The sequence below is a fragment of the Clytia hemisphaerica genome, unplaced genomic scaffold (genome assembly GCF_902728285.1).
Source record: "Clytia hemisphaerica strain Z4C2 unplaced genomic scaffold, Clytia hemisphaerica genome assembly, whole genome shotgun sequence".
Lineage (NCBI taxonomy): Eukaryota > Metazoa > Cnidaria > Hydrozoa > Leptothecata > Clytiidae > Clytia > Clytia hemisphaerica.
Window position 1 is genome coordinate 410379 of NW_027104615.1, and position 24863 is coordinate 435241.

Sequence of the window (24863 nt, forward strand, 5' to 3'; positions counted from 1 at the left end):
TGGATGCCAGCAGCCTAGGTAAGGGTCCAAAGTTCGAAAGTTGGGCGGCACCCCCCCCGTCAGCTCGCAACCCTAGTACCCCCCCCCCCCCGGGACATTAAATAAAGTTTCAAAAATCCACTCTAGCTTTATCTTTACAGCTCGGTGTGCGTTTCCCGCCAAAATACAACCACGATCTTTTTATCAAGCATGTCACCAGTGGAGTGTTTAAGACAAAAACGGCAAGTCTTGCATTTTTGCCAAAGATTGAAAACGGCAATTTTTTCAACGATGAAATGATGTCGAAGTCAGCGAGGGGTCAGGGGTCCTATCTAAAAAATCCTACACTACTAAAGATAGACAAAAAGGACGAAGAATTGCTTGAAGAATGACAAATTTTATATTCCATATTTCATACATGGGTCTCATACATATTTCAATCGACAATATTTGCTGAAAAAGGCAAGAATTGCCATTTTTACCTAATAGACCCCACTGTTTCCGTTCAGGTTCGCACTTCTAAGGAAAATTAAAAAAAAAACGTGTATATTTATCATCCTGATCACATCACCAAAATCACATTTGTTCACAATGAGTGAGAATAATAATCGTAAATTAAGCCCCTATCCAATTCCAGCAAAGCTTTTTACTCGACAGGTAAGTCAATTGTTCTACAATGCCTTTTAGACAATGTATTTTGTATTTATATTGTGCCGCTTTGTCTCCTTATTACTCTTACTACAGTCATTGCGGTCATTGTGCGAGTAAGAAAATTATATACCTTATAATATATGACCATTTGTTATAAGGTTTTTGCTGGATGCTATATGTTGTGTGTTATGATGCATTGATTACTGATGCAGATTCTAGAAAAAAGAAATGATGCAAAATGGTTGATAACATCTTTGATAACATTCGGCTAATGCTTCAGATGCATCCGGCCGCGCGGGACGCACGTATATACCGCGTGGAGCGCACGCGTATACCACTCGACGCGTGTAGCGCGTAGTATAGGGTTAGGGATTTGCACATCCCTAACCCCTCACCCACCCAGCGGTGCACGTACGTGTGGTGGCTTCTTCGGAGTAATATGGCAATCATAACAGTTAGCCTAACTCGTCAGTCAGACTTATTTATATATAGTACTAAGAACTTCCCCCCAAAATGGACCCCAAAATGGATTCCCAAATGGAACCCAAAATGGATTCCCAAAAATGGAACCGGCTGGTTCGGGCTTGGAGGTAATTCCCTCTGTTTAGGATAGAATGATTTAAAAATTAGAAATACAAAAAAAAAACGTAAATTTAAACCAGACGGTGTCAATCAAACACCTTCGAACAAAAATTGCAATCGCAGGCTGCATCATTTGAAAATTTCAGGCGTGTGGTCAATCACACTCCTACAACCTTAATTTTAGTAATTTAGGCGTGTGATAAGGAGTGCTATGCACAACTTTCAGTTGTGAAACTTACTTTATATGGGGTGTGATTGATCGCACTCCTCAGACATTTTAGGTGTGTGCGGAGGTGTGCGCGTGCTATCGCACGCCTCAAATGATGCAGCCATCAATCGAACCACTCGAACGTAATTGATCGAATAAATGCGATTCGATTGTTGAACGTAATCGAAATCGAACGGACGAAATGCTCTGGTTTTTTATTGGTATTTAAATGAAAATTAGTCAAAGAGTGTTAATTAAAAAGGAAAGAATTTTAAAAATTTAAACAGGGTTTAAATTGAAAAAGGAATTTCAAAATTCAAAGGTAAAATCAAAATAAATTGGCGATTTTGGGGTAAAATTGGAATGCAAAGGGGAAAAAAAGCAGGGGGTAAAGGAAACGGGACCCAATGGGAAAGAGAATCGAAAGGGGAAAATAGAAAAAACGGGAAAAGGATAACTCGAATCAAAGAAAAGTAAGGAGAAAAAAAAAGATTCAAAGAAACAGGTATAAAGAAGGAAAAAAAAGGGAGCAATGCAGTAAAACACGGGGAAAACGGGACACAAAAAAACAAACGGGAAACCAAAAAAGGGAGCAACTCACAAAAAGCAATGGAGGGAAATCCTCAAGCAAAGAACCACAAAAAGAAATGCATGAAAACGGGTGCTCGTCAAAGGGGGAAGGTCAAAAAAACAGAAAGGGCCAAACCAACAGGAATAAAAAAGGATGAAAAGGTTAAAAGAAGTCAAGGTCGGTCAAGGTGCAAAGGGAGGAAAAGGTTAACCTAACAACATTGCAGGAAATGGGGGAAAAAACAAAAGAAATCAAACATAATATAAAATTTCATCATAAACAACCATTTCAAAGCAAAAATTTAACCATGTGCTTTTATCGATCTTTCGCAGTTTGCGCCGTGTATAACGCAGACCAGAAAATATTTGACACATATTATACGTGTAACAGGTATATTACATATTGTAATGTTATGATGGTACATATAATGAAACAAGGGTTCTAAATAAAACTCAAATCTTCTGATTGGGGGTAATTTTATATCCAGCCATATTGTTATAATCACATTCGGCATTGCTGAATATTTTTGGTGCTTTTCTCTTGTAAGACATGATATTTTGTAATTCTGTCAATATTTTTGTCAAAAATTGTCATTAAGTCATTAAAATAACAATTGAATAATTAATTTGTTTCATCCTTCTAAAACCACTCTCTTAGGGACCTCACAAGCTTCTGATTGGTGCCGTTTTATATCCATTCACACTATCTACATCACATTCTGTATTATAAATATTTTTCGTGCTTTTGTCTTGTTAGGCATCATATTTTATGATTTTGTCATTATTTTTGTAAGTAAGTGTCACTATGTCAAAATAGGTTTTTTTATTCAATTGCCATTTTATAATATCTAAATAGCATGTATTACTTTTTTGTAATTTAATGCGCTATGTATTGATGTTATGTTATGTTATGTATATGTTATGATCTTATTTTTTTTCCGGTCTGTACCTTGTTGACCTGTGACCTGCAACCTGTGACCTGCGTTTTACACTAACCGAATGTTTCACTTTTTTGCACCTATTCTTCAAAATGAAAATATTTAAGATTGTTAAAAGTTCTTCTTATCAATGATTTTTTACGGCACTTTGTTGACAATCTAACTCTTGCATCAAATTCCCGCTTTCTTCAGCAAATTGAAGATGAGAAAAAACCTAAGCCACAGATCACGGATTGAAACAAATATATGAAGGGTGGGATTTTACAGCTGCCCGTTGTGCAAGGCACAAGGGCCATTTGAAATGTGGCAACCTCATTGGAGGAAATTTGATAAACAGCTGCAAAGGAGTGCCGGGAAGCAATTAGTAGAAGAGACCAATTTCGTTTTTGTTGCAGATTTCGATATAAACTTAACTCAGGGATTACTTGTCAATGTGCATGTGCACAATGTGTTGTGTCAACTTGTCAGCATTGTATTGTTGTAAAGGGAAAATAAAAGAGGTAAGACTAGCCTAGTCTCTAATCCTGACATAGGAGTTTAAGTTTAGACTGTTTGAGTAAGGTTAGATTGGTTCGATTGATAGTTGACTATATTCGATTGGTTCGATTGATTGTCAATTACATTCGATTAATCTTCAATTTCGTTCTATTATGATTATATGTTCGATGAGTTTGATTGCAATTAAATTAAATTGGATCACTTCGTTTAGAGCTTTTTAGCGTGAACGGCCGAGCGCTACATAATCAAATACAATCAAACATAATCAAAGCAATCGAACAGCAAATCCTGGGTAATATTTGATTGCGATAATCATGGTAGTGAGATAGATTAGTTTAAAGTGCGGTCCAAATTGGGACAAAAAATGATCGTAAAGCAAAGAACTAAGAATTGTCTTGTGGTTATAACTCTTGACTGCTTGCTCTAGCGGGCTGAAAATTTACACAATCGTCCAGCAAGGCAGGGTGATGTGATATTCCTAAGAAACAGAATTAAAAGGGTCCTTAAAATGACAATACATTGTCCTGTAACACAAAAAGTATGGACAGCATAATGCCTATTATGGGACAAAGTAAAATAAAAGAATTGGAAAATTTCTGACTTCACACTTGATTTTTCTGATTTTTTGCTCAATGATGCAAAATGGTAACTAAATCCCAAATGTTGGGTAAATTTCTTGTTTTTAATTTGTTCAAAAACTAATATCAAAACTAATATCAAAAATGTGAAAAGTGAATTATTTTGAATTTTTTTTATTGAAATGTCAGACATAGTGTGAACCCCCCTTTTTTAAGTGGGGAATCCAACTTTTCAAGAAAGGCTTTATAGGGGGATAAGAGATTTTCCGAGTAAAATGAGGGGTTTGAGTTTTTAGGGGGTATTGAATAAAAATAGGGGGATAACAACTTTTTGGTAAAAATATGTATTATATCTTAAATTGGTCAAAGAATTGGGTATAGTCCAACAAGATAGCAATGTAAATGAGATCATGTATTTTATAATTTTTTCGCTGCTAATTTTCAAAGTCAAAATGGTATTGCATCCTTCATCATTTCATTATAGACCGTGGCCAAGGGCTCACAACATTTCACTTTTCTCAAAATGTAATAAACTTGTGATATGTTTCTTACTCAAATTGAAGGTTAAAAAGACTGGGCAAGCAATAAAAGAAAAAAGATTAGTGTGAATATCTGACGTAAATTAAAATTTATGATCCAGACAGTTTGCTGGTCCTATAAGAGGCACTTTTCCAGGCATGGGCATTTTGAATAAATGTTGTAAAAATTCTTATTTTAGATTAATGGTTCATTCAAATTGAAGAAGAAATTTCATAAACACCGTCTTTTTGAAAAATGCCCCAATCGTCTTCAGATTCCACTGAAAAATATATTTGATGCCAAAACTTTCATGAAAGGGTAAGGTTTTTGTATGTAATTGACCAAGGCCTAATTGAGAGCAGGCTTTCCTGGACATTTCATTATATTATAATACAGTATTTCTAGATTCAAAGTTGAGCCAAAAGTAGATGATATGTATCTGACTATTGTTAATCTCGTATTGTCATATGTGACTCCCCAAGCGATTTTAAGTGCCTATGAAAAGACTGGTCCAGACTGATCGGCCAAAATACAGTAAAAGACCCTTCCTTCTTTCTTTGTCTTCATTTTGTACTCAATCTATTCTGTCTTTAAAAATCTTTTTTTTTTTAACAAAAAGACTCCCTGTCCCCTGTTTGTATTTCCCTTGCAAAAAAGACACCCCCTGACTTAGTTTAGCCTCTTCTTTAATTATTTCTTCTTCCTGACTAAGCACATACCAGCACATACCCCTGTCTCACTTTGATCTCTATGAGCTGATCCAACTTTGATTTCCTTGTAGCGAAAAGACACCCCTGTCTCTCTTTGACCTCCTTTATATTCTAGATATTCTGTGTCCTTGGAAACTATAAGTTACCCCAACCTCAATTTGACCCGCCTGTTTGACCCTCTTCTGTTTTACAATCTCTGTTCTTTATTTCATATACCGTTTGTTTACGACCTTCTATTCTCAACTTCAGTTGAGTTAGAATCTGAGAATGTGTGTCTGTCTGTGTGTCTGTCTGTGTGTATGTCCCAAAACTTTGGGGCAGCCTGGAGACTTCAAAAATTGTTCGATTTGGCTTAAATTTGGCACACTTGTTCCTTGGGTGAATATCTGGGGGTGTTTTTTTCATTTTTCAAAAATTTTGATTTTTGGGGCCTGGGGACGAGTTTTCGCCGAAACGAGGCTAAAACTTTGGGGCAGCCTGGAGACTTCAAAAATTGTTCGATTTGGCTGAAATTTTGCACACTTGTTCCTTGGGTGAATATCTGGGGGTGTTTTTTTCATTTTTCAAAAGTTTTGATTTTTGGGGCCTGGGGACGAGTTTTTCGCCAAAACAAGGCTAAAATTTTGGGGCAGCCTGGAGACTTCAAAAATTGTTCGATCTGGCTGAAATTTTGCACACTTGTTCCTTGGGTGAATATCTGGTGGTGCTTTTTTTCATTTTTTGAAAATTTTGATTTTTGGGGCCTGGGGACGAGTTTTTCGCTAAAACGAGGCTAAAACTTTGGGGCAGTCTGGAGACTTCAAAAATTGTTCGATCTGGCTGAAATTTTGCACACTTGTTCCTTGGGTGAATATCTGGTGGTGCTTTTTGCATTTTTCAAAAATTTAGTTTTTTGGGGCCTAGGGACGAGTTTTTTGCTAAAACGAGGGTAAAGCTTTAGAGCAGCCTACAGGCCTCCAAAATGGTCGGATTTGGTTGAAATTTGGCACACTTGTTCATTGGGTAAATATCTGGGGGTCTACAATTGGGCCTATGAATAATTTGAAGCCACTGAAGTTGAGCCCAGTGCGTTGCGCACGTTCGACTATTATTATAACCGAAACAATATACAATAAAAATTAATTATCTTACCTTTCTTCTTTATCTTTGATGAAAGTTATAAGTCTTTTTTTCTCATCATAGTAAATTAATCTCACTTTGCAGCTAACAAACTGGTTTTCTAAAAGTCCCACTAGAGTCCCACTGTATAACTGTTAAGTGAAGGGAAAAAGAGTGAAAAAATATGAGCACTAGATTTGGTTTCTTGAGACATTACAACATATAAGTAGTGGAAAACCTGAATTTCGGCTCTGGGATTTAAAGGGGTTATCCCATTGGAAGAAAGTGGAAGAGTTAAATTTCTTTGGACTTATCTTTTCAGGCATATTGCTATTGGATTCACTGAGGATGGAAGATATTTGTTGACTTATGTTTCTAACATTAAGTTTCAATTATCAGACACTTCTGTTTGCTCTTATCAATATGTCCTGCATTGGTGGAAATTTGATCTTTGGAATAAACTACAAAAGGTAAGGACTTCATTGATATTTATTCGTAGAATCATTTTTGGACCTACCTCGAAGGTCCTTTAAATTGACCTGTGTCCTTCCGTCCGTCCATCTGATGCATTTTCTCAGGATTGGCTCTTTCGAATTTTCTGATTTTTTTCACAATGATGCAAAATGATAATGCCCAAAATCTGAGAGAGCCAGATTTCAAAAACAAAATTCTGACTGAAATGTGCCGGAAAAACTGTTTTTGGTGTTTTCTCAAGATTTCATTATCAGTTTTCCAAAACATGGTCGAGTCCAAATTTTTGAGAAAAGCTTTTTCCTGCCAGAAATACTTTAGGCGTGCAAACTTTCGCGAGCAGAAACTTTCAATTCAGCATTGCGGACGAAGTAAAACTCAGAATAAAAACATACTGGTTTAAAATATTTCGCTCTCTCTTAGAGCATCTTCAGTTTTTTTGAATAACAAAGACGTTTAACAATTATATTTAACGACGCTAGAACGGCATTACAATGACTTCTTCAGTTTTTGACGTCACGGAACATCTGGTACACTTCTTTCGCGTATCCGTGGCAGTCTTTGTTGAGACCTGATGGAGCCAGAGTTTGGAGTCTGCACATCCATTTATCTTCGGCTCGTTCTCTTTCTGCGGAGGATGAAAAGTCACTTTCTAGGATCATCACCTCAAGGTCAGCAAAGGAGTGGTCGCGATGGAAATGTTCTGCCAACTCTGAATTTTTCGGTCTCTTTCCAATGTCGTAGCGGTGCTTTGAAAAACGCGTTGACAAGGCTTCTCCTGTGTGACCAACGTACAACTTGTCATGGATCTTGCATCTGGCTGCATACACAACGTTCTTCGTTTTGCAGCTACCACCATTGGTTACACGTTTAGTGATACCATCTTCGTCTGCACATGGCATCCAGCTCTCAGACACCTATCATCACTTCTTCGTCAAAACTTCAACATGGTCAAAAACGACATCACCTTATCCACCGTCTTCCCTTCAACTCCAACAGTCGCCTTCCGCCGCCGAAAAACAATCGCCAACAAAATCGTGCGAAATGATATCTTGGAAAGACCACCACGTCAAAACACCACGAAACCGTGTGGTAAATGCAAGCTATGCCCGAACATTGTCACCCAGTCAGAAATCACTCACAATGGTATCACTAAACGTGTAACCAATGGTGGTAGCTGCAAAACGAAGAACGTTGTGTATGCAGCCAGATGCAAGATCCATGACAAGTTGTACGTTGGTCACACAGGAGAAGCCTTGTCAACGCGTTTTTCAAAGCACCGCTACGACATTGGAAAGAGACCGAAAAATTCAGAGTTGGCAGAACATTTCCATCGCGACCACTCCTTCGCTGACCTTGAGGTGATGATCCTAGAAAGTGACTTTTCATCCTCCGCAGAAAGAGAACGAGCCGAAGATAAATGGATGTGCAGACTCCAAACTCTGGCTCCATCAGGTCTCAACAAAGACTGCCACGGATACGCGAAAGAAGTGTACCAGATGTTCCGTGACGTCAAAAACTGAAGAAGTCATTGTAATGCCGTTCTAGCGTCGTTAAATATAATTGTTAAACGTCTTTGTTATTCAAAAAAACTGAAGATGCTCTAAGAGAGAGCGAAATATTTTAAACCAGTATGTTTTTATTCTGAGCAGAAACTTTCGCGAGGACGAAAAATCGCGAAATTCACGACATTTACTTTCGCGAATTTAACGGAAAAACATTTTTCGCAAGCATAAACTTTCGCGAATCAGGACGTAAAATTGAGAATTTTCACATGAAAAATGGCTTACAGGGTCAAATACTTCTTGGATTGGCTTGAAACATTATTTGTCCTTTGACTTTTTAGTCTTTTAGCAGGCTAAAAAGTGCCATAAAAGTAAGTTACATTTTATTCAAAGTTTTACAGATTTTCTATTTTGTCAAGAATTTTTCGCGAGGATAAACTTTCGCGAATGGCCCTTATTAGAATTTTTAAAGACATTTACTTTCGCGAAAAGGGCCAGAATGCGCAAAAATCGCGAAAGTTTCTGCTAGCGAAAGTTTGTACTTCCTTTTCTATTTCCATTCTTTATTTATCATTAGGTAGGTCCAATATGCATTACCAGATTGTGCTTGTTTTTTTTTGAAGTATTCTCTTTTTCTTTTTGGACCTACCCCGGTGGGGTAGAGGTCCTATAAATTAATCAATGTCCGTTCGTTCGTCCGTTCGTTCGTCCGTCTGTTACCAGCTTTTCTCAGGATTGGCTCATTAGTTTTTCTGATTTTTCATTTTAAACCTTCACTTTCGAATCAACTTTTCTTTCTATTTGATAATATTCTAATTCAACTCTTGAATATATTTTCAACATGCACCAAACCACTGTCTAATTCAATCAAAAGTTACACCTTCCCCCCCCCCTACAGATTATTCGGAGAGAGATTTTAAGACAAATTTTTGCAGTTTTTAAAGTCTTTTGCTCCTGCTTTTTGTTTCAGGTATATGAAGTTGAATTATTTGCAAAGGAAACAATTTCAAACGTCAGGATTCTGCGACTGATTATATTGTGGTTCATGCATCTCTTGTCAAGTAACGACTCCTTTTCTCCGACAGACTTTGCAATTAAAAACCATAGATCAACGATTATAGTTGTTATAAAGTTTCTGTATTACTCCAGGCTATTTCTCTAACTAAACACTTAATTTTTTACATATCGTAAACGCCCCGGGTGTTCATTAAATTTTTTGGATTTTTGGGGTGTTTAAAAGAAGGGGGCGTTTATTTGATAAGTTATGAACAAGGTCACTTTAGTAACGTGTATTGGAACCTCATTTTTCCTTTCTATTATTATTTGAATATAAATATGTCAATTTAGGGATGTAGAAATGGGTCAAAACCAGGTCGAATACAAAAAGAGTATAATTATTGTTGTATATCTAAGTTTTCTTCATATTATACTTCCTTACTGCTACCTGTTTCAAATAAATGCCCCTCCTAGGGGGGGGGGCGTGGCGTTTATTTGAAGGTGAGGGGGCGTTCATTGAAAATTTTTCCTTAAAGGAGGTGCGTTTATTCGAGGGGGCGTTTATTCTAAGTGAAACGGTATATTATTATCCTTTTTCAGTACGGATTCTCAAAGCAATGGAAGAATGTGTTATGTATCAATCGTCCCTAAATATAACAAGAAGAAACCTGAACAGAATCAATATAGTGTCCATTTCAAATATGAACTGTTACCACCTCATCCACCATTTCTGACCACTATATCTTTGAAAAGAAAGAATGTTATACTTTTAAATTCTGGAGATATGTTGTTTGCCATTCTGATACCTGAACCTTCAAGTTTATTTTCTTGCGAATCAGGAAAGGATATACAGACAAGATTGTGTTACTGCCAGCAACGCCAACAAGACGTGCTTGCAAACCAAAGCAACATAGATGTCAATTATGACGACTCGACTGATTATATTTCATTCATAAATCAAGGATTTAATACAATAAATGATAACGATTCGCAAACATCCCTTCCTGACTCACCTTTTGATTGTATGACAACTGTAATACCATGTGCAATTACTACAGTTGATGGTTTGATACAGTTGAAGAATAGTTATGAACACAGATGCTTTCGACATGCTGATAAAGGTTAGGCTCATTGAGTTTAGATTCTATAGATGTATTTATGTTTTTATTAATTTCGCATAGCGAAAGTATTACGATCGTCTTTCGCGGCGGCGGTGTAATGAAAAATTTAGAAAACGAAAGTAGTTGAAACTTCTAGAACATTCTCGAAGATTCTAAAATATGGACTCACTCGCTAAGATAAAATTCAATGATTCCAGTCCGCAAGTGCTAGGTAGGTGGAACCAAGCATTCGTAAACATTCTTGTTTTTTAAAATGGCGGATTCGATCATGCTGTCAGACTTGCTCTGGATTTTTGTATTTTTATCATGTTTTTGATGTTTTTAGAGTACTTAAAGAGGTTTATATTTGTTTTAGCATAGTATTTTATGTTTGTGTAGTTAGTAAATGCACCAATGAAGTGATATGAATCTTACAATTAGAGTTGCCCTTGAACATCACTTCACACAACAACAAATACAGACAAACACAACAGACAGGTATGATCTTCATTTTTACAGGTAGAATTATTTGTTGATATTTGATTAGGTTGTGTTGTAAGAAAGATTATCGTTTACTTAGCACTTAGTATTTCACAGAAGAATTCATAGCAGGGGGTGTCAATCTATAAGTGATAGAAGCTACCTTTTGATGTGTTAATTGTCAATCGATGAGCGATGACTAATTATAATAACTAACCGATTGATTGGATGTCGATCGATTTCGATAATCGATACTATTCTAACCGATAATAGATTAGTTTTTTAATCGATTGGACTCGATTGGCTGTCAATTGTGATCAATATCGAACATCTTTATTATAAATCGATGGAAAATCGATCACAATTACAATTGATAGCCAGTCGAGCTTCCCATAAAATCTTGATTATCGATTGTCTATCAATTATCGAAATCAAACGATATCCAATCCATTGATTATTTATTGATTAGTCATCGATTGGAAAAAGTTATCGATTGAGAGTCTGGCATGTTGGATTGGCGCTTCGTGGGATAGTGGTCATTGGACCTTGGCAGTTACAAAAACATTTTGTTCAACCACCTTCACTTCAAGATAGGCCACCATAGAATGAACTTCCTTTTATAGGATGAACCATATTCATGTGGCTTTCAGCCTTGCACTCCATCACAGAGCCTATTTGAGATATTTTACTAACACCTGTAGCCCAGAGAAAAATTTTAGACCTTTATTATTTGAATGCATGCCTTTTTTAATGCTCAAATATAAAAAAATTAAAAAGATTTCAACTTGGTCATTAGTCAAAAAAGTCATTAAAATTGATTAGCCTCTGCGATGGAGTGCAAGGCTGACAGCCACATGAATATGGTTCATCCTATAAAAGGAAGTTCATTCTATGGTGGCCTATCTTGAAGTGAAGGTGGTTGAACAAAATGTTTTGGCATATTGATGTAACTGCTTGGTTGCTACGCAGGCATCAAAGTTTGGGATTCCCACTCACAGCGGTTCACTTGAAAAGTGATTGAGCCTTCACCCGGGTCAACCCAAATGAATGCGAGGGAAAACGGCAAGACTATTGTTGAAGTCAATATCAAAATCTTACTGGAAAATTTGTATCAACTTTGCTTGAATACTGATTGTACAATGGATTTGAGTTTTGATTGATCAGATATATAACACTAAAGACAAACTTTTTTATACAGTGTCAGACTCCCACTCAAAACAATTGATTCATTTTCAATCGATGACACATTGATAACAAATCAATTGACTGGATATCGATTGGTTCTGGTACCGTAAGTTGGTCTAATGTCAACATCCCTCTTCTAATTCCGACACCCTTCCTTAGAGATAGGAATAATAGGAAGATTGGGATGACTTATAGACAAAAGGTATTTTCCTCTCTGATCGCTAAGGAAAGAAAAATGGTTTCCATCAGCGATTCTGACCTTGCAATTATCCCTATCTTTAAAGAAGGTTGTCGAAATTAGAAGGGGGATGTTGACATTAGACCAACGTACAGTAATTGATAGGTATTTGATAATGTTATGCTAATTATGACATTAAGGAAGGCTCAATTACATTATAGTCAGGTAGAATTGCATAGCTACCCAGACAAAAATGGTGTAGAGATGAAATTTTGCACAGAGGTCCAGGAATATGTCAGGAATCACCAAAAAAAAGCCCCACCCCCATGAAGATGGGAACACCCTCAAATCCATAATGGCGGACATGGTACTTTTTTCTACAATTAATCAAGGGGGGACCCTTGACAACTGATTTTTAATTGTTTTCAAATGTCAAAAATAACTAGACAGGGAGATTCCTCTCGATGAGTAGATAAAGAAAATGGGGTCACTTTTGAGATTTGGACCACGTGATCCCGAGATATGACCTCTAAAGTCCAAAAAATGACGATTTTGATGACGTCAGCATTTTTACTGAGATGGATAAATTGGAACGTCCATGAGCTAGTCATGTAGCCCTGATCATGGGCTTTCAGAAAAATATATGGTTTAGTATGTTTAAACCAACTGTTGGCGAGATATAACGATTTTAAAATCGAAAAAAAGTGCTGACTCAGCAAAAATAAGCGTTTTAAACGATTTTAAAATCATTATATCTCGCCAACGGCTGATCTAAACATATTAAACCATATACTTTTCTGAAAGCCCATGATCAGAGCTACATGACGAGTTTGTCGATGTTTCAATTTATTGCTGTCAGTAAAAATGCTGACGTCATCAAAATCGTCATTTTTTGGACTTTAGAGGTCATATCTCAGGACAAGTGCACCAAGTGCACTGGGTTGGGGTTGATTTGTCAGCAAGTGGGAAAAAATGCACTGTAAGGGTGTAAAATTTGGGGAAATACCAAATTTTGAGGTAAAATTTGAGAAATTTTAAAAAATTTTGCCCTGAAAAGGGCAAACAATTTCGAAAAATTGCACAATAAAGGGTCAATTTTCAGCCAAATTTTTCCTGCACTGTAAGGGTCCAATTTTAGAGACCTGGTTTTTGGCCGAACGTACGGTCGTTTTCAAAATCGAGTGCCCTCCCCCCCCCCCCCCGGGTAGTCAATCAACAAATTCTCAAAAAATATGTAACTCCACGTCTCAATAATATGGATTCAAGGCAAGTAACACAGCAGTAACAAAGTTTTACCTTTAAGGTAAAACATTTTTGCAGAAAAAAAATTGGCCTTAAAAATTTGAATTAATTTCCATCAAATTTAAAATATTTATGTCATATTCCAAATTTGTGCTTTTCGAGCCTTGAAACAGTTTTTTTTATCTAATAGCAATATTTTGCCAAAAATTGAATTATTTTTATATTTATTTTTCAAGGCATCAGCAAAATAAATGCCCGTCAAAGTTGATTGTGTTTGATTTTGTTTTATTGAGTATATATTATGTATCCGTCATTAAAGTCTGTCGTCTCAAAAATATGTAGATACTTTAATTACCTTTCAAACTAATTCTCAGCACCAAGTTATATTAAAGTAGAAAGTTATGTACCGTTAGAATTGGAATGATATATTAGAGAGGCCCCCCAGCGGTTTGCGTGATGGCGTGATTGGGACTTTTTTCTTGCGTGATTAGGCGTGCCGCTGGGGGGGGGCTCATTAGAGGTGAACAATCTATATGACTAAAATGTTCACATTTGGGTGACAATAAAGCTCTAGCCCCGTTCTATTTATTGCATTCTATTAATGGTGACAGGGGGATACTTAGGCATAAATAGGTGCCAGGTATGTGCTGATGCACACAAGGTTTGGTTTTTAACCTTCCCAAGTCTCTGAATTATTTAAGGTACGAAAAACTTGAAAAGTCATAAAAATCTCTAAGAGTCACATTTTCGCCTTGTCTCTGTAACTGTAAGGGTAACTTTATTCTCTATTTTGTCTATGAATAATCAAAGACTTTGCGAAATTTTCGACTCTTGAGTCGTCTTGTATTTTTGTTGTTTTCTACCCTGCACCATATATGGCTAGGTACTAAAATGACTCTTTAGAAGGTCCAGTGTGATAGTGGTCAAGTGGTAGCATGCTTGAATACTTGCTGTCGATCAGTCAGTGATGGTAAACATCTGTCACAGGTCAGTAGATGTTATGTTAAGGTAACTACAATACAATATCTCTCCAATAAAACAATGAACAATATCTCTCCAATAAAACAATGAACAGTATTTATTCAATAACACAAGTAACGTTAACTATAAAACAATAAAACAATGTACAATTTCACTTGTATAATTCCAAGCTCCTCCACAACCATTATTTTGTTAGTTATTGGTAGTCTAAAGGTAAAAGTATCACTATGGATTCTTGAGATTAATGATTTTTTTTTTTACCTTTTTCAAATCGTATACCCTTCTTGGGAATGTCCTGAAAACTTCAGGGTCATTGCATAAGTATTTGGGTTACATGAAGCACTTTAGTGCACTTAGATGCTATAAAAATCGGTCCAGACCGATCGGCCAAAAAGCGGTCAAATATCGGCTTTTTAGCTGCCAAGATTTCACTTTTACCGTTCCCGCCTCTATTTCTATCGGCTATGGATTGGCCACTCTTGTTTCACTTTTGAGGCGATTTTTGCGGCTTTGCCGATCGGGCTAAAGTCCGGTAAGAAGGCTGGGTCTATGCGTTTGCCGGCAACGAAAGAATAAAAACAATCATTTTTTAGTTCATTCTTTCTTTCTTTCATAAAGATCAAATTAAAGACAACTGATAGAATTATACAACTGCAATAAAAGGATTGACAAAAGAACTTCTTTTTATAAACCATTATATTTCTGAAGCAAGACCGTTCCTTTGCTTTGTGGTCTTCATTTGTACTCAATTTATTCTGTCTTTATTCTTTTTTTAACGAAAAGATCCCCTGCCCCAATACGATCCCCGGGGGGTACTAGGGTTGCGAGACGGGGAGGGGGGGGTGTGCCGCCCAACTTTCGAACTTTGGACCCTTACCGGGACTAAAAAGGAGAAAACAAAGGAAAATTTTGGGAATTTTACGACCCTTAGCGGGACAAATTTGACCAATTTTGACCAAATTTCGATCTTTCAGGGGGTAGAAAGTTGAAATTTTTGCCGACCCTTAGCGGGACTTTGGAAATCCCTCGTAAAAAGACAACCCTGTCTCAGTTTGACCCAGGCAGAAATGGATGTTGCGATTTTTGTCATCTCAAAAAAGAAGCCGTTGCATTGTTTTCCGCGCGCGTTCTATTTTGTGCCAATCAAAATGCGTCACGTCACGCATTCGAAAAAATTCGAAAATGTTGCAATCAAAACGAAAAGTGTTTCATTTGTGACTTTGGCTTTGAAAAGAAAACATGAACTCTATAGAAACTAAAATTAAAAAAATATTGTGATTATTTCATCGCAACATTTCAAACAACTTCTGGAAAAGATCGAAGAACATTTATAAAGTTAATTAAATTGAGATATAGAAATTGAATGACTTTCTTGTCTTCGAAATTCAGTTTTCGAAGGAAGCCTTTTATCTTTATTTTTATCAATGGTGATTCATTTTTGGACATAAAAAACTCCCAAGGATAACTAGTAAGTTTTTATTTATTTTGGAGATGAAAAATGCCAAAAGAAAACGAGAGAAGAAACAAAGTCTCAGCGATTTTGTAAGAAGAAGGAATTTCTTTTTTAAAGTAGCGCTATATAGCAATATTTAAAAATTAGGCTGCTAGTTTGCGAATCAAACTCAGCTCGAGGATTTATTTATTTTGTTGATCAATGTTAAACAAATTTTAGAACTTTGAGTGATATTTGTTATTTTTATAAGAATTCTAAACTAATTCACATGCGAAAATTGCTTATATCCGTACGTCAATCTGAGATTTTAGAAAAGTCACACGAAACTTCAGAGGACCTGGTCGTAAGAAAATGTTCTTATAAGCTATAGGTTTATATACTGTACATCATTTTTTTAGCATTTTTTATCTTCTTTCTCCAGGGGTATGTGGGGAAAATCGGCTCCAAATTATTATTTCTCTGCAAGCTTTTTGTGTGTAACTTCAGTTTTCACAAGCAAGAATTTTTCTGCTTCTGAAAAGTGACAAATCCCAAGAAAAATCAAAATCAAAATAACTTTTCTGTATCACTTTTTTTCTTTGTTTTATCTTTTCTGTCTTTTCAAAACAAAACATTCGAATCTTGATCAAAGCAATCGAAAGCGCATTCGTCAATATGCAATGTCTTCTTTTTTGTCTCAATCGAACGCGTGATGTCTCTTGTCCAATGAAATCGCTAGAATCTTACTTATTTATATATTGTAACGTTTTAATTTAATATTTAATTACTATATTCTTGAGAAAAAAAAATTGAGAATCTTACTGATGCGCGATAATTGTGCCTTCTCCTTGACTAAGCACATGCCCCTGTCTCACCTCCTTTATATTCTCGATATTTTGTTTATCCTTCGAAACTATAAGTTAACCTTATGATAAACATTCGAACTTCAATATTCTTAACTGACGATATCAGCTATCGACTGTCATTGAAAAATCTCGACAGTCAATAAAAAGTATAGACACTAGATGAAACTCTAAAATGAAGACTGGAATGGACAATCGAATAGGATTTCTTCATGGAGAGGTTATGCGTCGATGTCAAATCTAGTCTTAATTTTAGAGTTCGGTGCATAAAATCAAAATAAAAGAATCCTCGGGATCGGAATGAAGTTTTGATGAGCTAAAATTGATTGTCTGAAATTATTTTGATATAATACACCCCTTTATAACGAAAGAAGCAGAAAAAGTTTCTAAAGAATTCAAGCAGCTCCAATTTTAATTGTATAGTCAACAGCCTCCTAATTTAGAAAGGTAATCCCTATTTCTCAAAAGGTTTTCTTCCTTGCAGAAAAACAACTTAAATCATAGAAAACTCTGAACAACACCCAGTCTTTGAAACAGGGATGTAAAATAATGAGGATTCCAAGACTAATATTTGATGGGAAAAAAGTCGATCTCGTTTAATTTTAAGATTCAGAGGTACATTGATAGAAAAATATCTTTGTTACATCATTATAGTACTAAGACTAAGTTCTAAAGTTGTAAATAAGAATGCAAAATCTTAATGTAAATAGCAGTGGGCTATAGAGACCTTTTTTTTCAAAATTAAGTTTGCATAATTTTTTTTGGTTGGTTGGGACCCAAATAACATAAATCTAAGATATTTTTGGATATTTCCAAAAAATGGCGGTTCTCCGCCCTTTTTTATGCCCGAAATGGGCCATTTTCGGGCCATTTTGCTTGGAAAAAAAATCTAAAACCTGCTGTGTTGGTGCTACAACCATCAAATTAGGCTCAAAATGATCCTTGGAAAAAAGTAGGATTAGAATGTAACAATTATATACCTCTGCCATATATATAAACTTAAAAAATTAGGTTTTTCGGCCAAAATTGACAAAAATTGCGAAAAAACAGGGTTTTGCCTGGAAAAAAATCTAAAATCTGTTCTGTTTGTGCTACAAGCCTCAAATTAGGGTCAAAATATTCGTTGGAAAAAAGTAGGATTAGAATGTAACAATTATATACTTCTACCATATATGTAAACTTCAAAAAATTTGGAAATTGGGCCAAAATTGACCGAAACTGGGGAAAAAAGGGTTTGCCTGGGAAAAAAATCTAAAATCTGTTCTGTTGGTGCTATGAACCTCAAATTATACTTAAAATATTCCTTGGAGGAAAGTAGGATTAGAATGTAACAATTATATACCTCTACCGTATATATAAATTAAAAAAATTAAGTATTTAGGCCGAGATAGACCGAAACCAGGAAGAAACTGGGTTTTGCCTGGAAATGAAACCTAAAATCTGTTCTATTTGTGCTACAAACCTCAAATTAGGCTTAAAATGTTCCTTGGGAAAAAGCAGGAATCGAATATAGCAATTACATACCTCTACCACATATATAAAATTCAAAAATTAGCTATTTAGGCCAAAATGGACCGACACCAGGAAAACGCTGGGTTTTGCCTGGAAATAAAACCTAAAATCTGCGCTGTTCGTGCTACAAACCTCAAATTAGGCTTAAAATTTTCCTTGGAAAAAAGCAGGATAAGAATGTAGCAATTATGTACCTCTAACCATGTATATAAAATTAAAAAAATTAGGTTTTCAGGTCAAAATGGACAGAAACCGGGAAGACACTGGGTTTTACCGGTTTCTGTCCATTTTGACCTGAAAACCTAATTTTTTTAATTTTATATACATGGTTAGAGGTACATAATTGCTACATTCTTATCCTGCTTTTTTCCAAGGAAAATTTTAAGCCTAATTTGAGGTTTGTAGCACGAACAGCGCAGATTTTAGGTTTTATTTCCAGGCAAAACCCAGCGTTTTCCTGGTGTCGGTCCATTTTGGCCTAAATAGCTAATTTTTGAATTTTATATATGTGGTAGAGGTATGTAATTGCTATATTCGATTCCTGCTTTTTCCCAAGGAACATTTTAAGCCTAATTTGAGGTTTGTAGCACAAATAGAACAGATTTTAGGTTTCATTTCCAGGCAAAACCCAGTTTCTTCCTGGTTTCGGTCTATCTCGGCCTAAATACTTAATTTTTTTAATTTATATATACGGTAGAGGTATATAATTGTTACATTCTAATCCTACTTTCCTCCAAGGAATATTTTAAGTATAATTTGAGGTTCATAGCACCAACAGAACAGATTTTAGATTTTTTTCCCAGGCAAACCCTTTTTTCCCCAGTTTCGGTCAATTTTGGCCCAATTTCCAAATTTTTTGAAGTTTACATATATGGTAGAAGTATATAATTGTTACATTCTAATCCTACTTTTTTCCAACGAATATTTTGACCCTAATTTGAGGCTTGTAGCACAAACAGAACAGATTTTAGATTTTTTTCCAGGCAAAACCCTGTTTTTTCGCAATTTTTGTCAATTTTGGCCGAAAAACCTAATTTTTTAAGTTTATATATATGGCAGAGGTATATAATTGTTACATTCTAATCCTACTTTTTTCCAAGGATCATTTTGAGCCTAATTTGATGGTTGTAGCACCAACACAGCAGGTTTTAGATTTTTTTTCCAAGCAAAATGGCCCGAAAATGGCCCATTTCGGGCATAAAAAAGAGCGGAGAACCGCCATTTTTTGGAAATATCCAAAAATATCTTAGATTTATGTTATTTGGGTCCCAACCAACCAAAAAAAATTATGCAAACTTAATTTTGAAAAAAAAGGTCTCTATAGCCCACTGCTAATGTAAATGTAAAGAAAAGTTAGATAAAATAACAAAATTTAAGGAGATTCCTTTTCCACAATTCAAAGCAAAACCTCCAATTTTTACTGGCTATCTAATTCTAGTTTCCAAAGTTGAGAAATTTGAAAGTTTTTAATCTAAAGAGCTCAGGAATTCAAAATGAGTTAGCAGCCTTAACTCTGATTATACAGGAAAAAACTCTTCACATAAAAATTTAGAAACATTTTGTCATTGTATCAACTGCAACGCATAAATTTAGAGCAAAATCATAAAAAATAGTATCTATTTTTGACAATTTTCAAGATCTGTCAATGTCACTGGTGCAGAGAGAGAGCTGCAGAAAGTCATTTCCATGCCCAGCAACATTCATTAAATTCTTCAGAATCGAATACAATCACGTTTCACTTTACTTTCAATCATATGTCAATTAACTTTCCACCATTTTATTCCTGGAAAATTTTCAAACAAGCGATCAGAGACCACATCCAACAGCCAATAAAAACAATAACAAACAAACAGTTCTTCTTTCCACTGGAATAAGTGAGGATAAATTCTTCCAGGTTTCAAGCCATAACCAAAAGATATTCGTTGCCATCCCAAAGCATACCAAAAGTCCAAACCAAGTTCGTATTCGATCATCATCTATTATTAGCTAGGATCCAATTCTAAGAAATGATTTGATAATTTTCATTCACCATGTTTACAGTTAATCTCTGAGATTCTTCAATCCTGTTATGGAAATAACCCAACAACTCTGCTGTTGTTGATGCAATAATAAAATTTCCATCTTCTTTCTCCTCCTTCCACAGATTCAGCTTATACTGCTTCTTTATTCGATTCGTTTCTTTTCAAAAAAGTTTCATCACTTTTCAAAACAAAAAAAATTCTCTCAAACAATTTTCAATATTCGAATCCCAAAATTCGAAAGTTCGAAAATCTATTTGAACTTTACCGCTCGAAGCAATGCAATGACTTCTTAAAAATCGGGAAAAGGCACAAGCGATGGAGTGCAGCTTGCCCAAAGTCACGGCAAATGCACCACGCGGAAGAGAAAATCTTGGACGGACTTTCCCGTCCAAGAACATTCGATTCCACGGCAAAAAGTAACAGACGTTAAATTGCGATAAAAAAGCGGTTTTCGTCTAACAGGCTAGAAAGGCCTAAGCGGGCAAAAAGACGGCCACGGGCCGGTAAAAGAAAGTGAGGTCTTTTGGCCGATCGGCTTTTCAGATACTTAAAATCGCTCGGGAGTCATATTTTTTAGTCATTTTCTGGTGAAAATGGGTCAAATTTAGTGGTTTTAATTGGTTACGCTAAACAGCCGGGATGACGCCATCCAACACCATGGAATTCGGAAATATTTGTAATAAATGATATTTTTGTGGACAATTTATGTTTGGGAGCTTATTGTAGATTTAGTTTTGCTAAAAGAGTGAAAAAACGATTTTTGATGTTTTTTTAATGAGAAATCCATTCCTGTTTCCTTTTTTGCTGATTTCCTGGAAACGTTAACATCGACGTTATTGGATATTTCTCAGGAACGGGTAGAGCAAAAGACTTGAAATTTTCAGGAATTGTTCCTTATGAGTTTTGGCAGAGGATATAAGAAACAATTTTTCAAAAATCTCATTTCCTGGTTTTTAATCTCAAAAAATCCCCTTTTAGGTTCCAGACTCCCGGCGCAAAATTTTTTGTTTATTTATCCTCTAGCTTTCCTAAATACAAACCTGTATGCCAAATTTCATTCATCAATTATTTCTAGATCTTGTAAAAAATTACATACCCCCCCCCCCCTGGACTGTAAAACCCCTGTCGTTGGCATTAAAAATGCTTTCTTGTATTTTCATTTCATAGTTGTTTTACCTTTGTTTGAGTGTCTCGCGAGGCTTTCAAAGTTTCAAAGTGAAATGATAAAAACTAGTTATTGCACGAAATGTTAAAAAGTAACACCCGAAAGAATCCATAGTACCTTTCTTAAGCTCTACATTAGTTTAAAATTCTGGTACGTAAGGATTACAAGGTGACCTAACAATATTTTTCTAACTTTCCTACCATTCACCAAGTGCTCCAGAGTACTTATGTATGATTACTTATGATTTAGCTTTTTTCACTTTAGGAGAAATGTCCAAATGTGACTTCTTCGTGAATCAAGCTCAATTGGATGCAGAAAACTTTATGAACACAGAGCTTCAAAAGAGAGAAGACATAAGCAAACGATTTGTTTCCCTCAAAGACTATGACATGCAATTTATTGAGGTAATTTTAGCTTTAAAACAGCAGAAATTAATACCCATTTTATTTATTTTTTTAACTGTTTTGGGCTGGATACATTTTCAAAAAAAGACGATCATCACAGTGCACCCGTTAGATCAGAGCAAATTCCTAAGTCCAAGTCCATTGCTATCATGTGGAAACCACCCACCAGGGAATTACTATAATTACGTTGACATGTTTTCCACATTGAAGCAAAAGAGTACAAAAGTATTTGTCTCGAATCTTCCGCAGAGTGAATCGACTGACAATCAAGTATTTGATCAAAGTCTGAATATCAAGTATTCGATGCAACCTGCAACCAATAGATTCAGCGCGAAAAGAAGATAAAGAAAATAGGGTTCTTTGCTAAGTTTTGACAATCCGGCGCCGAGAAATGGCCTTTCAAGGTAAAAAATCAATGTTTTTAGCGTTTTACAAGGACGTTAGTATTACCGAGGAACATTTTTCAAAAAAAACAACCTCACAGCTGGAGAGTCAGGGCTGGTCAGGACTTAGTAGTATCCAAAAATGAAAAGGTTTGTTAACTTCGGTCAATTAACTTAAAATCTATTCATTTGAAAACTGCAGGAGTTTCGAGATGCAATTCCTTGTTAATTCTACACCCTATTAGGAGCTTAATGTCAAAATTTTCCCTGATCAAAGTTAGGAAAGTCATACTTTTAACACCCCCCCCCCTTGCTTTTGGTCCATCCAAGACCCCCCTCCCCTAAATGTAGGGGGGTAGAAACTATGTAAGTGACACAATTCACTACCTCGGCTGCTGGTCCAAGCTCTACAATAGAGTCCTTGACAATTAGAGTACTAAAGTAAACGTCAAATTTCCGTAGTCAATACTTTTAAAACTGAATAGCTGCTAAATGTTATTGATACTTTTCTCTTGAATTCATTTTCAACCAATTGAATATCATTTTAGTTTTGCACTGAAGATGACTCTGCTATCATTTTGATCAATGCATTGGTCGTTTTAAGAAACACTTCAAAGCCACGAGATGATACTGCGACTAACAATCCCGAACCATCCTCGACCAAATTTGATCTATTTGAAGAGCAGAAATCAATGAAATTAGTGTTGTACACCGTCGGTTATATCTTGGCTTGGAATATATTTACTGGAGAAGTCAAAGTCTTGAGAGAATTACCAATCACCGAAAGACCGAGCAATTACTGCAAGTGAGTTTATTTCAAATTGACGAAAAGGAAGCAAAGACAACGCTATTTTACAATTAATTAAAAATTAAGCTAAATGTCTTTAGCATGATTAAAAAATACCCTCTACCTTAAGGGAAGAAATTTTCGCGAGATCAGAGTTTCAAAATGGCAAATTTCGCGGAATTTAATTTCGCGAATGAACCGATTTCAAAGGTTTCACGGAATTTAATTTCGCGATTGAGAAGAAGTTATCAACTTAGATTAACTTTTAAGCATCCCGGAGTTGTTTATATTTGTTTAATTTGATAAAAAATACACGTTACAATGCTTAAAAATCAATTGTGTCGATCTTTTTTGGTAACACCTGGTCAAAAACAACAAAATAAAAGAAGAAGAAAAAAAATCGAATTTCGCGGAATTTAATTTCGCGATTTAACAATTTTGGTGTGTTTCGCGGAATTTAATTTCGCGGAATTTAATTTCGCGAAATTTAATTTCGCGAATTACGCCCAAATTCGCGAAATTAAATTCCGCGAAAATTTCTTCCCTTAACACATGACGTATCTATCCAGATCTATCCACTTACATTTTAGACCAAGAAACTTCGCTCCAAGTTTCTCTCAATCAACACAACTCCGTAAAAAGTGGTTTGTTCCTTCATCAAAGACTTCTTCAATATCTGTGTTATCAAATCATACTGTATTGACGGGAAAATCAGTTCAGTTTCTCTTCCATCCAGAGTTTCCCGTGGCTATTGTTCTGTAAGATTGTTGTTGTGGAGCTTGACGTTCGTAAGATATCTCTATTCTAGTTAGTTTTATTATCATTTTGTTTGGTTTACGAGCAGCGTTTTCTCCATGTGTTTTGTGCGATACAAATCATCTGTTTGATGAACTTCATTAAGCGAACAATTAGAAAGTAACAAACGAACTACAAGTTGGATCTTCAGAAAATGGTTTAAAGGTGGTGTACAAGTTATTGTCTGCACAATAGTTTCCCCAATTTTCTTCCTGCTTTAGGCTAAATCATCCTAAAATCTCTATAAAGAAGTGTGATCAACCATAAATTCTGACTTTACTATTAAAAGTGGCGGATAGCACGTCTCAAAAAACCCGGTGTTTTTCGGGTATTTCCGTATGCAAGATTACGTCATGAATATCAAGAGTAACACGTCTTCAATGACTTGAAATTTTTTGAAAAATTAAAAAATAGAAAATCTTTTTTTAGTTCTCCTAAAACTCTGAATAAAAGTAAAGATTTTCATTATAATGTTCATTAGTTATAATTCTGACGATTAAAGTTTAAAAAAATTCTTGTTTGGAATCAGAATAACTTTTGGTGAAAAAGAGACATGTAGTAATATGAGATACAAATCCTTTCATGCATCTTCATTAGCCGTTCTTTATTCCCCTTTCATGTCCAATAAATAAATAGTTCTAAAATGAAGCTCTAAATGAAAAACCAAATATTTAGTAGCAAAGGCTATTCTCGTTTGTTTGAAAATAAGAGAGACTTGAGTTTCAATGTAGGCAATCAATTTTTCATCCTCACTCTGGAACGTTAGCTTTGATGTTTTCAAGTGAATGAGTCTAATAAAGAATTTCAATTTCTGTAAGAAGATCACGTGTTAAACAGATGGTATATATCAAAACGCTGCTCAACTGTTAGCCGACTGATTGGTCAAGTTTTGAACTAATTGGATTTTGAAGGAGATGTTTTGCTTTATTTTGACCTATTGAGAATAAGTTTTCACTTTCTTCTTATCACTTATGTCACTTATCACAATTTCAAGAAAATGCTTTACAGTACATTACCACAAAGCTTGAAAAT

General features: G+C 35.5%; 1 protein-coding gene across 3 annotated transcripts; it reads left to right on the forward strand.

Annotated features, from left to right (window-relative positions):
• Nucleotides 1-301: 301 nt before the first annotated feature.
• Nucleotides 302-23831, forward strand: LOC136824647 (uncharacterized). Of its 3 annotated transcripts, XM_067080637.1 has the most exons (8): nt 302-636; nt 4723-4841; nt 6654-6801; nt 9278-9368; nt 9904-10424; nt 21727-21866; nt 22798-23054; nt 23627-23831. In XM_067080637.1, exons 5-8 carry the CDS (start codon nt 9929-9931, stop codon nt 23796-23798), a joined length of 1065 nt encoding a protein of 354 aa, XP_066936738.1. In that variant the 5' UTR covers nt 302-636; nt 4723-4841; nt 6654-6801; nt 9278-9368; nt 9904-9928; the 3' UTR covers nt 23799-23831. The 3 variants fall into 3 exon arrangements, with proteins under 3 accessions (XP_066936738.1, XP_066936737.1, XP_066936739.1); XM_067080636.1 differs by lacking the exon at nt 9278-9368; XM_067080638.1 differs by lacking the exons at nt 302-636; nt 4723-4841; nt 6654-6801 and adding an exon at nt 8159-8678.
• The last annotated feature ends 1032 nt before the right edge of the window (nt 23832-24863 follow it).

Bases quoted from the DNA above. Each gene is read 5' to 3' on its own strand.
- LOC136824647 (XM_067080636.1), top strand. From the start codon at position 6,701: ATGTTTCTAACATTAAGTTTCAATTATCAGACACTTCTGTTTGCTCTT. The intron at 10,425-21,726 runs GTTAGGCTCATT...TTTTCACTTTAG, and splicing joins CTTTCGACATGCTGATAAAG to GAGAAATGTCCAAATGTGAC. The intron at 23,055-23,626 runs GTGAGTTTATTT...CTTACATTTTAG, and splicing joins AGACCGAGCAATTACTGCAA to ACCAAGAAACTTCGCTCCAA.